Raw genomic sequence first — 17,796 nt, forward strand, 5'->3', positions numbered from 1 at the left:
AATTTAAAGGCTATTGTTCACTTAGCCTACATCTATTTTTATTACCACAAAAATGTATTATTAATTATAATATTTTATTAGTAGTAGGCCAGAACATGTGGACATGTCATTCTTACACTATAATACTAAACTTTGGTTTCAGTGATTTGGACTATGAGATGGACACTTGCTTTTTGCACTCTCTTTACTTTACTTTACTTTACTTTTGCTTTAAAAAAGGATTTCATAGAAATTTGGATTTCATTTGGAGTTTCACTACTGAAGTCCTCTGTTATTTTTTTTTCATCATGCTGGAGATGTCTGTTTAAATCTGTTGTTTACACATTTCTAATAGTACCTTCAATATTTCAATTTTTTAATAATACATTTTAATAATAAAATGTTAATACTTGATTCTAGTGGACTCTCAACATTGCATTTATTTAATGTGAAAACCCAACTGTTGGGGTTAATTGAAACAGATTTTTTTTTCCCTTTGTAGTTGCACTCACAGCTGTAATTAACAGAAGCCCAGAGCATGTGGATATATTGACATTAAGAACATGCTGACTTTCTCAGACTTTTGTAATTATTTTCTTTTTATTTCATTTTTTTTTTAGGTTTGTTTACATTTTTACTCTTTTAGTTTTACATTTTGTCAATGGCTTGTTTACATTTATACTTTTTTATGGTACACTGCTGAATGGCAAAGTTGCAAGTTTAATAAAATGTTCTTTAAAATTGTTGAATTTTTGTGGGAAATTAATTGTTTAGATTAATCGATAAATTAGTCGATAGATTAATCAAAATAGTTGTTAGTGGCAGCCCTAAGATAATTACAAACACAGGTTCTGTATTCCTCAAACTGCATCAAAATGCATGGATGCAAACACCATATAAATCGGCATTCATTCAATAACACAACACTCGCTACTGTGAGGGAGCGCGGAACGAGGAGATGTGGGTTACATAAACAAGGAGACTTTAATCACATGCAGGGAACCAGGAAAACACACGTAGCAGAGGAGGTAGACATAAAAAATTCCGGACAAGGGAGAACAGAACGGACTAGAACTCAAATAGGGCAGATAACGAAAAATTTTGAGCTCTAAAAAAATACATTTTGTACACACAAAAGAAACATACACATGGATGAATCATTCACAATAATATAAATTATTAATTGATCAAGATGAATTGATAAAATAGATAGGGTGAACAATGCTAATTCTAAATGCTGATGAAGGGGTACTTGAGGCTTAGCTAATGGTGCTGTGGGGTAAATAAGAAAAAAAAAGCTGAGAAACAATCCAGTGTTTTGAACTTACCAAAACCTAACCGTCGTATTCTGTCTAGCAACAGATATAAGGAACCTCTCTTCTTACTGGGATTATGCTCTCCTAGACCACCTGAGAGAAACAAAACATACAAGGGAGTTATATTGAGAATGCTGTGAAAGTGATATTTTAATTTTATGAGAACACTGTGTGATTGTTTTTGCTACTCTTTGAGTTAACTTTCTTTAAAGGGACAGTTCCCCCAAAACCGAAAATGTTACCATTAACTACTCATCATCATGTTGTTCCAAACCCGTAAGACCTTTGTTCATCTTCAGAACACAAATTAAATGTTTTTTAATGAAATCTGAGAGCTCTCTGACCCTGCACAGACAGCAACGTAAATGAAATGTTCCCAGACCCAGAAATGTAAAATAAATAAATTGTTAAATAAAGTCGTTATTTTTGCTTTCTTTGTACACAGAAATAATTCTCGTAGCTTTGTAAAATTGAGGTTGAACCACTGATGTCACATGGACTGTTTTACCGATTTCTTTGCTACGTTTCTAGGCCTGGGTACATCTCAGTTACATTCCTCTCTATGCAGGGTCAGAGAGCTCTCATATTTCATCAAAAATATCTTAATTTTTGTTCAGAAGATGAACAAAGGTCTTACGAGTTTGGAACGAAGTGAGGATGAGTAATTAATGACAGAATTTTCATTGTTGAGTGAACCATCCCTTTAAATCAAGTTTAACTGGTGCCATTATAAAATTACATGAACACAGTCAGTGAGCCGAGAAACTTCCATCACCAGCTCTCTGCCATTATCACACTTATTGTATCTGTCCTCACCTCTCCTCATTCACCAGCCTCTTCTCCCTCATTCAACATCTCACCTACTCTTGTCTTTTACTCCCAGGGTTCTCACTGGACATCTCTATTCACACATGTCAGTTCCTCTGCTATCTTACTTTTGCATTTACTCTGTCTCTCTCTTTCTCTGGAATTGCTCTGATGGGGACAGGAAAGTGAGGAACAAACAATACTCTGAAATCCAAGACACAGGAAAAGTCAGAGCTTTGGGATTAATGTGCGCACAAACACTCTATCTCTTGCACATAACACTGGCAGGTAGACAAGTGTGTGCCTCCATGACAGCATCCTAATGAATCTGAACTGTACTCGTCCAGAGTGAGCAAAAGGGCTGGCAGAATCACTCTGGACCCCTCACATCCAGCTCACTCCCTCTTTGAACTGTTGCCATCTGGTCGACGCTCCAGAGCTCTGAGCACCAGAACGACCAGACACAGGAACAGTTTTTTCCCTCAGGCCATCCATCTCATGAACACTTGACAATAACTGTGGAACACACACTATTTATTCACTCATACCCTTATTTATCTAACACTCATACTCAGTCTACATTTCAATTTGCACATAATATACCTGTACATACAACTGTCTATTGTTATATACCTGTACATACAATTGTCGATTTGTATATTTTTATTCCTTAGTTACTTGTTCTATTTTTCTATTTTTTATTATCTGTGTTTTTGTTCTGTCACTGTCATTCTGTTACACTGTGGAGCTTCTGTCATGAAAACAAATTCCTTGTATGTGTAAACATACCTGGCAATAAAAACTCATTCTCATAAAATTTTGAGCTCTAAAAAAATACATTTTGTACACACAAAAGAAACATACACATGGATGAATCATTCACAATAATATAAATTATTAATTGATCAAGATGAATTGATAAAATAGATAGGGTGAACAATGCTAATTCTAAATGCTGATGAAGGGGTACTTGAGGCTTAGCTAATGGTGCTGTGGGGTAAATAAGAAAAAAAAAGCTGAGAAACAATCCAGTGTTTTGAACTTACCAAAACCTAACCGTCGTATTCTGTCTAGCAACAGATATAAGGAACCTCTCTTCTTACTGGGATTATGCTCTCCTAGACCACCTGAGAGAAACAAAACATACAAGGGAGTTATATTGAGAATGCTGTGAAAGTGATATTTTAATTTTATGAGAACACTGTGTGATTGTTTTTGCTACTCTTTGAGTTAACTTTCTTTAAAGGGACAGTTCCCCCAAAACCGAAAATGTTACCATTAACTACTCATCATCATGTTGTTCCAAACCCGTAAGACCTTTGTTCATCTTCAGAACACAAATTAAATGTTTTTTAATGAAATCTGAGAGCTCTCTGACCCTGCACAGACAGCAACGTAAATGAAATGTTCCCAGACCCAGAAATGTAAAATAAATAAATTGTTAAATAAAGTCGTTATTTTTGCTTTCTTTGTACACAGAAATAATTCTCGTAGCTTTGTAAAATTGAGGTTGAACCACTGATGTCACATGGACTGTTTTACCGATTTCTTTGCTACGTTTCTAGGCCTGGGTACATCTCAGTTACATTCCTCTCTATGCAGGGTCAGAGAGCTCTCATATTTCATCAAAAATATCTTAATTTTTGTTCAGAAGATGAACAAAGGTCTTACGAGTTTGGAACGAAGTGAGGATGAGTAATTAATGACAGAATTTTCATTGTTGAGTGAACCATCCCTTTAAATCAAGTTTAACTGGTGCCATTATAAAATTACATGAACACAGTCAGTGAGCCGAGAAACTTCCATCACCAGCTCTCTGCCATTATCACACTTATTGTATCTGTCCTCACCTCTCCTCATTCACCAGCCTCTTCTCCCTCATTCAACATCTCACCTACTCTTGTCTTTTACTCCCAGGGTTCTCACTGGACATCTCTATTCACACATGTCAGTTCCTCTGCTATCTTACTTTTGCATTTACTCTGTCTCTCTCTTTCTCTGGAATTGCTCTGATGGGGACAGGAAAGTGAGGAACAAACAATACTCTGAAATCCAAGACACAGGAAAAGTCAGAGCTTTGGGATTAATGTGCGCACAAACACTCTATCTCTTGCACATAACACTGGCAGGTATACAAGTGTGTGTCTCCATGACAGCATCCTAATGAATCTGGAAATATCCAAGAAAGACCTGTCCTGACTGGTTTAAACATGCATCAGTTCTCCTGCTATTCCTGGTCCTGATGCAGTTTGCCCTTCTGCCCTGGTGGCACATCCTGTAACAACCCCAGTCAGAGCGGAAACACAAAGCTGAATCCTTATCATCTTTTTGGCCTCACTTCCATCTTTGTGCTGCCAAAGACTCAGACGATGATAAAGGTGATGTTGCTGACAATGCCGCTACCCAGCAAGGTAAAGTTCTCTTAGTTGGCTGCTAGTCTGTGAGTAGTCATTACTCATACCAGTGATTGTATCCTGTTTTAAACGCAGAGTTTACCTTAACAATGTGCCACTGGGAAAGTCACACACGCACATTTTGACTTCGGTCAGTTTAGATATAAGCAAGGAAGGATTTTGTTAACAATGTTTATTCTAACTCACAAAGAAACAAACATTTGCACACACACATACGCTTCTGCACTTTTCCCATTGCATAAGAAGCAAAAGACAAAGACCTTGCAACGCAAACACACACACAGTTGTTTGCTGATGGTGCAGTGGAGTTGAGACAGGAGCATTAATCAAGTCTAATCACCTGAAGCTATAAACTCCCAATATCCCTACACATTCTTCAACTTCAGTACGACTTCAATAAGTTTAAATCATCCACAGCCCACAACACAATCATGGACATTCATTCCATCCTTTTGACAACTCAGCATCTCAGACTGATCAAGACATTATCTTAAATACAAATCCACACAGACTATGTGTATGTTTCTGGGTCATCCTGCAGTCGAAACTAAGCAGAGGCCAGCCCTAGATCAGAGCATTTAACGCCTAGAGGAAGGTCTGACTTCAAACATGACATCGGGACAAAAAAAAGCACATGGCCAGCTTCAAGGACTGAGTGAAACAGAAGCTCAAACCTTGAACCTTACTGTAGAACGAGTCATTGTTGCTGTTCTGCACCAGAAACAACCTTCAACCCTCAGCAGCTGCTCACTGCAGCTTTAACCTCGTCTGCTGCACATCTGCTACTGAACTCAGCTGAAAAAAACATGTGCATTAAAACCGCAAACTAAACTGAGGACCTTTCATTTTTTAAATCCAGATTATGTGACAGATTTATAATGTCTAAAGTGTGTTGTAGGGATCTAGACAGAAAAAATACTAGATCAAATAACTAGAACTAACAATAAACATTTAGCAGCCATATTACTTTTTAGATGCCAAAATACGAAACAAAGCTGACTGTTCAGAAGCAATGCTCTATAATATGTTCGTAAAATTCTGTTGAGACTATTTAAAAAGCATACAGATTTAAAGGTGCAGTAGGAGATGAAAATGCTAACTTTAGCCTGATAGCACTGAAAGCGAACATCACACCCTCCCTGCAAATCGCCGTCCAAAGCCACACCTCCTGAAAGCGTGAACGCGAAGTTCGCAAACAGATCAGACAACCAGAGACAACATTACTGTAATACATCATATGTCATTTACCGGTGAGAAAACTTTATAGTACAGTTAGTAAAAGTACTACAATACCAGGAAGGAAGGTCAGATTGTTGATGTTTGTCTGCCATTCTCACTCTGTCTGCATAGTGTACGTGAATGCACTGATGACGTATCCTGTCTGCGCGAACCGGGTGTGCACAGGTATGCAAATGCATATGCTGACAGGCAGGTAGGAAAGTCAATAAAAATGCTTGGAACGAGCATTTTGATTGGACGAACATTTCTTGGTCCTACGCCTTCCACAGAATATATAAATACATATAAATACATTTAGACCACTTGACTTAATGATTGCTATAGGGATGTGAAGAGACTGTCAACCAGTATAACAAAAAATGTTTCTGAAGACAATCACCTATTGCACCTTTAAAAGGATACTCCACCCCAAAATGAAAATTGTGTCATTAATCACTTACCCCATGTTGTTCCAAACCCGTAAAAGCTTCGTTCACCTTCGAAACACAATTTAAGATAATTTGGATGAAAACCGGGAGGCTTGTGTCTGTCCGATTGACTGCCAAGTATATTACACTGTCAAGGTCCAGAAAAGTATGAAAGACATCGTCAGAATAGTCCATCTGCCATCAGTGGTTCAACCGTAACATTATGAACCGACAAGAATACTTTTTGTACGCGAAGAAGACTAAAATAACAACTTTATTCAACAATTCGTCTCCGCTGTGTCTCTCCGCATCACCGTAGCGCCATTTTGGAGAATAACCACTGAGCGCAAGCAGCCTACGCTCTTCTGTGCCAAAATGGCGCTACGGTAATGCGGAGAGACACAGAGGAGACGAATTGTTGAATAAAGTCGTTATTTTTGTTTTCTTCGCGTACAAAAAGTATTCTCGTCTACTGATGGCAGATGGACTATTCTGACGATGTCTTTCATACTTTTCTGGACCTTGACAGTGTAATTTACTTGGCAGTCAATCGGACAGTCAAAAGCCTCCCGGTTTTCATCCAAAATATCTTAAATTGTGTTCCGAAGACGAACAACGCTTTAACAGGTTTGGAACGACATGGCGGTAAGTGACACAATTTTCATTTTGGGGTGGAGTATCCCTTTAAGTCTCAGTCAGCTGTTAACCCAGTAGCTGCTCAGATGATTTACTGACGAAGTAAGCCTGATTCAAACTACTAAATCACAAGTGAGTTTGAGGCCGTTTCACAAATCCTAAAAAGTACCACTTTATAAGAGTCATTTGTTCACAAATCGGACAATTTTCAATGACTGTCGACAACTGCAGTCTGGAGTGCTGTGATATCTGATGTGCCTTACCCGACGTGTGTCCCTGTCTCCCATGTGACTGCTGTGAAAGCTCTATCGTTCCATCGATCTGAAACATTTTCAAGTCCTCTTCATCCAAGGCAATATCTCCCCAAAATACAGCTGGAAAAAGAAACAGAGAAGGATATTATTAGAGGACACAAATACACACTCTTTGGCAGCACCATAGATTGATGGTCTATGTGCTGGCAGACACGTCTGAAACTCAGATCAGCGTGGCCTGAGCTATTGACTGATGCTAATTTAAGGTTTGCTGCATATGCGATCGATTGACAAGTTAACATGAGAGGAAACATCTTAGGTTGACAACTTGCCCTTTGCTCTCGCACCCTCAAATGCTGATTAAAAATTAATAAGCGGATGTCGGGGTATATACATCCTGTTGCAATCTGACCAACCTGTTCACATAATGTATAATGCACCGTATCACACTTGTCCTAACATTCCTAACGTTCAGCTACAGTCATGACATCATACATCCTTAAATTATCCTGTCAGCAAGGTCTTAGAGATGGCCATGAAAAAGAAGATAATATTGGGAACTATGCCATTTGTGTGTGCGAGTAGTTTTGGCAGGGAATTCACTCCTCAACCTTGATATAAAACAATAAACAATGAAGATTATGCTTTAAGCTATCTTGATTGTTCCATATTGGAATAAACCCTGCCCTTGTGCATGCATGTGTGTGCGAGTGTGTATATGCGTATGTACACGTCACAGTGAACTGCACCTTTAGGCCACCACTATTGTTTCTAATGCATTGTTTGTGTGTATGCGCACATGTGTATACAAGCATTCTTCCCCTCCTCCATCAACTCCTCAGACATTATTCAGCTTTAATCCGTGATCGTGATCCGTATCACATTCATATAAAGCTGGAGTCTCCTCTGGATCACACCCTTCATAGAGAACTGATATTAGCGATGATCTAACCCCACTCCATTTATCAGTGGGACTCTGAAACAATCTAAAACAAAATGAGCATTAAAAATGTCCCTTTCCCATCACAAAAAATATATTTTTTATTAATTTAAAGGGGTCATATGATGCGATTTCAAGTTTTCCTTTCTCTTTGGAGTGTTTCAACCTGATTGTGCATAGATAAGATCCCTGAAGTTACAAAGACTAAAGTCTCAAATCCAAAGAGATGTTCTTTATCAAAGTTAAGACTCTGCCACGCCCCCCTAAAACGGCTCATTATAACACGCCCCCACATATCTACCTCACTATGTGGAAATATTTGCATAATGCCACCCAAATGTGCACGCAAAGAAAGAAGGCGTGGTTTCAGTAACTGACCCCTTTAAAATGAATCATATTTATATTTAGATTACTTTGTTTAATTTAACATTTTTTTTATATTTTACACTGTAAAAAAATCCATAAAATTTACATTTAAAAAAGGCAGCTGTGGTTGCCAGAATTTTACTGTAAAAAATATGGTAGCAACATTTTAGGTTTTACGGTTAACTTAAATTTACATTTAAATACATTTAATACAAATATATTTAAATTTCATTAACTGATATAATGTTAATATACCAACCTACTGAAGTACTGAAATGTGTTTTCTATCTTTGTAATACACTGATAACTAGGGGAGCTCCGATTGATCGGTAACCGATCACTATTGGCCGATAATCGCTTTGGGATGATTGATCTGCGGTCTCTAAAAAGGCAGATCTCAACAAAACGATCTCAAGCTGATGAGACTTGTATCGATATTGTAGCACGTGTGCAGCAGTGGACCGCGCTTAATCTGAATACAAGAACAACGTTTAAAATTGAGCAGAAAATTGCGAGGTTTCTAAAAAAGAATGAATAGAGCATAATATATAGGCTATAACAAGGTTTAATCTGGCCGCAGAGGAACACAACTGGGTTGCCTGATATAAAGAGACGTAATCCCCGAAACAGAGCCTCCCACTTGCACAATACGGAAATATCTGCTAAGTGTGCTACTTATCTTTGTCAACCTGGCAACCATGTGCACGCGCGCTCTCTCTCCACTGTGGATAAATGCGCTTGCTTTCGGATTTTACACCAGTTTTAGTTTTAGCTTGCAGTTTAGCGATCTCCACTTCAATATTCTATTCTCAGAAAAGTGTAATTCATCAAGTGTTAATTTATGAGAGAGAGAGAGAGAGAGAGAGGTTGTGTATGTATGAATTACCACCGTTTTGCCACGTTTCTCTATTAACAGTGAAACTGTGGCTTTAATTCCTTTAGAAAAAAACGATGTTACCAGCTCCTTGTTGAGAAAGATAATGTAGTTCTTGAGCGATTAAGCTATTTAGTTGATCAAATTGCGGGGAAGTGCTAAAAGTTTGTTCCTGAATGTCTGAGTGCAGTCGCAGCGTGATCTGTGTGAGTGACTGAGCGTGTGTGTGTGTGAGATACAGAAGACAGCACATTTAGAACTCTTATCATTTTTATTTTTTAAACGTAGAGAGTGTGTTAATTTGTGCAATGATAACCTACCAGAAATGTAAATATGATTTTTAAAAATATATTAGAATGAGTACATTATAATATAATTTTTTTAGAACGAGTACTATTTATGGGCTTAAAAATAAAATGCAAAAAATCTGAATATTGTACCTGGTGGGGAGTGCCCAATGTAAACATGAAACATATGCCATTACCTATATTGTACTGTGGTACAGTTATGGACAGTGGCAGCTCGTGGGTTTTAAAATAGAGGAGGCACACTAATTGTATTGGTCTGAGATCCCTGCCGATTATTATTATTTGCTTAACCACTTTAAAATGGCTTTTTGGTTGCTTTTAGTCAGAAAACGTAAAGAAAACGACACACATACAGCAAGATAATATAATTTCACTTGCCTGGCCTATCATTTGAAGCAAACATCCATCCCTTCTTAAAAGTCTGTGTTAAAAGAGAGCTGCCTGTTGCGCCATTTAATTAAGCCGACTGCTGTAGCCTATATCCAGCATAGGCTGTTTTCCCTTTTTTAAAATTTGTATATATACTGTTTGAATGACAGCTTGGTAAATCTGTTGGCAATCAAATATTCAATATCGCTACTCATAAGTACTTGGTACATTATCAGTGCTGCGGCAGACGTTCAATCTAATATCACTTAATTTACGTCTCTATGATGATTGGTTGATATCAGAAGGGAGGCTAGCCTTATGGTATTACAACTGTGAAATTTAAAACACATTCTGAGACATGAACTGAAATGAATTGTGAATTTTATTAACATTAAATCGTCCTCCTCCCATTTTCACCTCAAAATTATGGGGAAGCTGTGCCTCCCCTGCCTCCCCCGACGAGCCGCCACTGGTTATGGAGGCCCTTCATAATGCAGAGGTCAACTGCCTGTTCTGCCAATAGTTAGAAATGGCACTATACCATGCAGTGTTTAATAAACAGCTGTTTTACTAAATTCTTCTGAGGTGAAATTCAGTGCAGTCCCGTATCGTGATACATATCGTATCATGGCCTCTGTATCTTGATACGTATTGTATCGTGACTTTGCTGGTGATACACAGCCCTAATGTCCAATACAGTTTTTCATCGTATATAGTAGGGGAACTTACCGTTAACCATTTAACAGGTTTTTACTGTAGCATTTTTACAGTCTTTTACCATTAAATTCACTGTCATTTTTTACTGTGTAGATTATAATTTACAATATATATTTTTTAAATATTTTTAGATTTTAAATACACTTAAAAAATATGATTTACTGTAAATTTTTCACACATTTAAATGCAATCCTATTTCATCAAATGCTCTGTTTTACTTACAAAGAAAAGATGCAACTGCAAATTTGAATTTTTGCAGTAAATCACTGTGTGGTCTTAAATTGTTTCTTCCACACTATTTAAAAAGGCATGGATTACATAACAGCGTTAAATATGCAAATCTTGCTCACAGACTGCTATGCATATTTCCGTTTCTGCTAAATAATTTTATACTAAATAGCTGACATGAGGTCTCTCTGCAGTTGTCATAACAGCCTTGACAATGAGACAAGACTTTGAAATACAGTATGTGTACAGATGAACAAGACAAAGTGCTCAGACTTGACCACAGAGGAAAAGGCTTTGTGTTGAATTTGTACATTTATTTGAGAAGTCTGTGAGTGAAGCCCAGTAATGCCTCAGCAATCATGTATTCGCTTAACATCAGTGAGTCTTTGACTGCACATCTTAACTTAGCAGCAGTCAATAACTTCAGCTGTGATGATCGATAAACAGAGCAGAGTCTGTACTTAAGAATCGATTATGAACTGGAGGAGGGAAATCAGATGGGTTGTGTCTAACATGTGACCATCACAGTGGCATAGGATTGTTAACTGCATGATGTCTCTTTCATTGAGAAATTAAACTGATAGTTTAACAGCTTTACATCTGCTCAGATGGGAACATAGAGACCTCTGCAGAATGTGTCATCTGGAGGGGAATCAAATGTTTTGGCAAATGTGAAATTATAATCTCAGTTCCAAGGTTATTGTTGCGCGGCAGGAGGTGTGTTTAATCTGGGTGCAGATAAAAGTGTGTATTAAAATAGGAGATTATCCTGGAGGTCACACTACAGTTCCAAATGACTCTCCAGGTTATCCTGGAAACATCCAAGTCATTCTCACTGTTTCCTTTGAACGATTTAAGATTTGGAGGAGAGCATTGCTGTAACTAACTGTGCATTTAATTTGAGTAAACTTGTCTCAGCAAGTACACAGAGTTTTAGAAGTACTTTTTGCATTGCAAATCTCACCAAAGTAATAAAAAAGTAAATCAAAAGTGATACATTCAGCTAATCATATCAGAATCTAGTTTCTCAGATAAAAGCTCTGTTCCAAAATCTTCTGAGTTGCCTACCCTAAACAGCATTTTCAGGCATTATAAGTGGTGCTCTTGACACAATGGTAGGCAGCATAAATATCAATCCAACATGATGGATAAAGCAAGTGAATGGTTAATTATACATATATTTACAATTAATTGAATAAAAATAATTCAGTTTAATAAAAAAAAAATTATTTCACATAATATTTTTTGTGATCAGTTTTTAAATGCAAAAACCTATTCTGTGTGAATGGCTCCTCAAAAAGCAACTGTCTATGATAGCAAGACAGCTCATTAGGCTTTGGAACAGAGCTGAAGACTGTACACTTGAATGAAAAATGGCCACTGATCATCTTCTCTTTGTAGACTTTCAATTTGACTTACAGACTGTTTTATGTACACAGAGACAGCAGATGTTTTGGAGAATTCTGGAGGGAGGCACTGATCAACACACACTACGGGTTTAGAAAGTCTGACCATATGTTGATGCTCGTTACTGTGATGTCAGTTTAATACCGAGAATCCCTTCCTCATTAAACCCAGAGAAACATGCAGTCTGATGAATGAGTATCATGGGAGATGAAGGATGAGTGGGGTGTTTCTGTTTGTCAGTGACACGTAACTAAAGGCATCTGCGCCACATGTCAGAAAGACATGACGCAAAGCATTTTGGATGACAGCCCAAAAAGCATTCCTGCGAGCTTGATCACAGGAAGAATCAGGGACAGACACACTCAAACAAAAACACATACGCATCCAAACACAATTCCAATAACTGCTTGATGTCACCTTGCATCCTGACAATGCAAAAAACTGACGTCTTGTTTTTTAGACAGCATTAATCAGAACAATAACCAGAGCAATAACATTTATGTGGCTATACATTTATGTGGCTATACGGTCCTGAGATTAAACTTCATCATAAATGCATTTGCATCCCATTGCTCAAGAGAGTCAGACTAAGCTATGAGCATCAAGGGCCCGTTTACACCTGCTTTTAAGATCTGTCTCTGTGATTCCGTGATAAGATCACAAGTAGTCAGCTGAGACACATTGCTGTTAACACATTGTAGTAACATGCATCTCAAATGTGTCTCCTGTGACCACTTGTGATTGGAGGGAAGGATCTCTGATTTTGAAACTACATACATCGCTCACTACATCAGTGTGTTACTGCAAGTTTATACGTTGCAAAAAAGACATAAAAGCACAAAAAGTCCACATAATTTCTTCCAAATATATATTTATACAAAAACAGTGTGCAGTGCAACAGCCAAAGACATGACATATACATGTATATTGCTGCAGCAATGGTGCTTTAAAGGGGGTGAATATAAAGATGCCAAGTTCCATTAAGTCTTTTGCATCTAGGCCTAGTCCTTTTCATTTTTTCAGATGGACATAACTGACCTTGCGACAGCGATTACTAAAACAGCCCCACTGCTTCTCAAGGGCAGGTACTATATTGTGCACCCAACAAAATTATGCTGATGTGCCAGATGTGTGTGCCATAAATTACTTCAAACGCAGGTTATCATTGTGCAAAAAAAAAAACCTGAAAGCACAAGCTTTTGTATCAGGTTGTATTAAAACACTAAATATAATGACAGAGGATGGAAAAAAATTCTGAAGCTACAAGAGGAAATCTATCCAAATGTCAAAAAGTGTTTTTCTTAAAGGTGGGGTAAGCGATTTCTGGTAGCCAATGTTGACATTTGAAATCACCAAAACAAACACGCCCCTACCCCAAAAGGGTCTCCCCCCACACATACGTACGCAACCCAGGCAACGATTAGTTCTGTGAAACAAAGCAAAACCAATGTTACACCGTGTCTATACCGGACGCGAGTGGCGCGGAGCGACAAAATACTATGGAACTCATTATAATCAGTGATGCTGTCTATATATATATATATATATATATATATATATGGTCTACACTGGATATGGCGCGGCACGACACGTCAAATTCCCAACAGAAAACTGTTGCTGCGTTCTATTCATGACGCATTGACACAAATTTCAAATGATTTTCAACGGTCGCTTTGTCACGTCCAGTGTACTAGACAGACTTTAGCTGTTGCGGTGCAGACACGGTGTTACTCACCTATCGAGAAGAAACAAAGCAACCTCTGCGTCCGATCACAGGCCTTCCACTCCCGATATTTACACGGGTCCTACTTCTTGCCTTATTGCCTTAAGCCTTCTTTTGTTCCACAGAGGTTTTCCTCTTTTGTTTTTTATCCGCCATCTCTATCTTTCTGTCGCTCGGCTCGCTAATGTCCGTCCTGTGCACTGAACGCTCTCTCCTCCACATCATGAGTAGACACGCCCCTTACTGCTGATTGGCTACAAGTTTGTTTTGCTAGTCGGCCCGAATCAGTTTTCTAAAGCGTCTTTGAAAAATCGCTTACCCCACCTTTAAAATAATTAACTTGGCCATATGCATGTCGCCATTGTATTTAGTGGAGAAAACGAATCACTGAAGTGTAAAATGAACAAAAAAAGGCAATGTCATACAGAATGACCAACACTTAATAAATCAATTAATCCCTAAAATTTCTAAAAACATCAACCATACCGTATTATACTATTGCTTTCCTTTGTGCAAATGTAGAAATGTATTATTATAAATTTGAAAGTTTAGTAGTTCATACGGTCTACTGCAATTTTGGGAATGGAACAGACAAAACTCCATTCACTGGCCTCTCTCTGAATTACATCTACCATAACAACACCTTCTTACCATAGTTTTGTTAATTTAACAAAAATGGTTTCTATGTCACACACAAAGTTCAGTAAGTTTGATGGGCAACAGGGCTGAAACAACAAGGCTTATAAACACAGTGATTTGATTGGCTATTTGGGCTGTCAGTCAATTATCTGTCATAAGATCAACTGGCAATCTGTTTTAGCTCAATGGATGATTGACATGTGATTTGGCTTCACTGACTACGTTTACATGGACATCAGTAATCTAATTATTTACCTTATTCTAAATAAGACAATATTATGATTAAGGTGTTTACATGAGTTGCTTTTAGAATATTCCTTTCATGTTCCCGTTTTACATGTTATAGTACATAGTTTGATTAATGGCACACGTCATTACTGCCCCACGTGACGCCATCCGACACCCCCTCATCGTCTTTGTGATGATGCCATGTACAGTTTTGGGTGTTTCATTTTTAATTTTATGAAAGATTCAAGTGCAGTTAATTATTTGTACGTGCATACAGACGATGGCGGTGTTGAAACTCTTTTATTTGCTGTCAAACGGTTGACCACACCACTGCCGTGTGTGTATCTTATCACAAAATGCGGCGAAAAGTCCTACACGACGGTAATAGTGTGATTAAGGTGTTTACATGTCTATACTGCACTTCGATAATGCGACTAAAATAGGAATACTCCACATGTCTTAATTCGGTATCTGTTTACTTCGAATATGACTTTAGCCGGATTAAGGTAAAGAGATCAAAAATATCTGTTTACATGGTAGATTCTTAATCAGAGTATTGTCTTAATCGTGTTAAAATCGGATTATTGTTGTCCATGTAAATGTACTCACTGTTGTCCGAGATAAAGAGTTTACACTACACATATGTGTAGTCACATGCAGACGGATCACAAAATGTTCTGAAGTCCATTTAAATCTGTATTTATCACTGACTACTTGGGATCGTCCAAAACAAATGTTAAAACTGGTCTGGGAGAGAGCAGCAATCACTGTCGTCACACTCTCAGCAAATGTGCATGAGAGACAGACAGAAAGACTTTAGTCAGTGCCATTGTCAGAGCATGAAAGTACCTTTTCACATGTCAGGATGTGTAAAGCCATAATTGTTTAATTAGCAAAATGCATTCTAGGAGGAAGTGTGCGGATCGCTGACTCATGTTTCCCTGCTCCAAAACAAACAGTCCATGGCGGAGTGCAGTGCTGACGCTGGAATTTTTGGGAATTTTCAGAAGCTTGCTGTCAGGCCAGAGTGCTCCTGGAAAATCCTATTTTATTAAACTGACCATCTCCATCTCACAAACATACAACAATTCAACTTCTCTGATTATGACAAGCTGACTTCAGAGAAAGTTTAAGTAAGTGCAGTCAAAGAGCCAACAGCCGTCTGATGAGGTCTTGAAAGCTTTGAATTTTAATGTGAGTCTGTCTAGACTTGTGAAGACAGGCCGATGTCATGTGTTTTACATTCAAGTAAAACCTGAATGAAAAATCTAATTCTGTGTATTTGAATACAACATTTTCACGTTGCAGACACTCAAACAATACAACTGCAACTGAAAGTTTTTTCCGTTTTCACTCACTCACACGTTTTGCTGTGTGCACATTTTTATGACAAAAACCCTCTTTTGTACCAGGCATGAATGAAGGCGTGTGTGTGTGTGTGTGAGTGAGAGAGAGATTCTTCTCAAGCTAAGTGGCAGGATGCAGGCTACCAGGAAGAGATAAGTGCCTGAATGAATTGGGCTCCCACATTCGTCTCACACACACGCGCACATACACACACAGTGAGGGAAATCAGCGTACAAAGAGATGGAAATGTGTTTAGTGCACTCTAATGGCATGAGATAAGCACACGGCCAAATATTCACATTCTGTTTTCACAAGAACAACAGAAGCAAGATGATCAACCACACAGAATAATTTCCACCATACATACACACATATACAAGGTCATAATCAATATGTAAACAGATGGATATGAATCTGACATGTATGTAGAGGTTAAAAATTGACACCCAGCTGCAAAACATAATATAACATAAACACAGTTACGCAAACTCAAAGATGAAATAAAAGACCAGACTACTGTCAGACTGACATGAGACCCTCCTACACATTAATCTGACCAGCAGTTCCAATAGTAAAATGTCTGTGTTCAGTGTCCAAAATTAATGCTAACCACCAATTGTGCAAAAAAATTGGCTTTGGTGAGTAATTAAAACAGCTGTTTTTTTTAAAGTGATCGGTTATCAGTGATAAGGGGCTGCAACATAATAAGCTCATTTGTAAAAATGGTATGATTCTGACTTTTCATTTTTCCAAATGTTTCATTGTTTCAGAGCAGCTTTACAGAAAATAATGTTGGTGATGTTTGTTATATCCTCATGTCATGTCGCATTTAGCAGATTGGGCGATAATATCGTTTACATTTTGCGATGATACAAGCAGTTAAGATTTGCTATACAGTATATGTGTACCTAGGGATGGGTATCGTTAAGGTTTTAACGGTATTACTACTCTTACCGATACTGCTTATCAATTCGGTACTTTAACGGTATTCTTATCGGTACTTTTTGTTTTATATATATATATATATATATGACAAATTAAGAGCTGAATTAACATTGCTTTATATTCTGAAATGTAAAATAAATATTTAATGAAACGAATATAAAACATCAATTTGTAAACGCACCAGTGTGCAGGCATTTTTAGTGTTTTATACATAAGGTAAGATACAGTAAGAATATGAACAATGAAACAAAGTAAAACAAACTGACAAATACAATAAAACAAATATATAAATGAAATTAAATAAACAGTGCTGTCATTTTTCCATGAAGTTCTACTAACATTACTGTTCAGGTAAGTAATAGCTTACAAAAGAAATCTAAAAGTAATCAAATGTAAATGAACACTGCATAGTTTTCAGTGCATGTATTGATAGATTAATGCTTATTAAAGCTATAACGTTATTCAGATTAAGAGCAGATTTGCATTTTGATGGCCCAAGCGTCAGTCTGTCACTTTAAGACAATATATTGACACACATTGGATTTTCTCCCAACTGTTCTCCTCCACTTAAGAAATAAACTGTGTTTAAGTAAATAGTCTCCAAGCTGGCCATTTGGACATATTTTTGTGTGTATTTGATCGATTGGACATGC

At 37.6% G+C, this 17,796-nt stretch overlaps 1 protein-coding gene across 1 annotated transcript in view; it reads right to left on the reverse strand.

Annotated features, from left to right (window-relative positions):
* Window positions 1-17,796, reverse strand: part of LOC107548346 (dorsal-ventral patterning tolloid-like protein 1) — a 53,495-nt gene that overhangs the window by 27,256 nt on the left and 8,443 nt on the right. Inside the window, exons 3-4 of the mRNA XM_016229002.1 lie at window positions 7,062-7,172; window positions 3,149-3,229 (exon numbers count right to left, since the gene is read on the reverse strand). Of these exons, the coding sequence (XP_016084488.1) occupies window positions 3,149-3,229; window positions 7,062-7,172 (192 nt within the window). The remainder of the gene's footprint in view (window positions 1-3,148; window positions 3,230-7,061; window positions 7,173-17,796) is intronic.

The sequence above is a fragment of the Sinocyclocheilus grahami genome, unplaced genomic scaffold (genome assembly GCF_001515645.1).
Source record: "Sinocyclocheilus grahami isolate Dianchi unplaced genomic scaffold, SAMN03320097.WGS_v1.1 scaffold346.1, whole genome shotgun sequence".
Taxonomy (NCBI): Eukaryota; Metazoa; Chordata; class Actinopteri; order Cypriniformes; family Cyprinidae; genus Sinocyclocheilus; species Sinocyclocheilus grahami.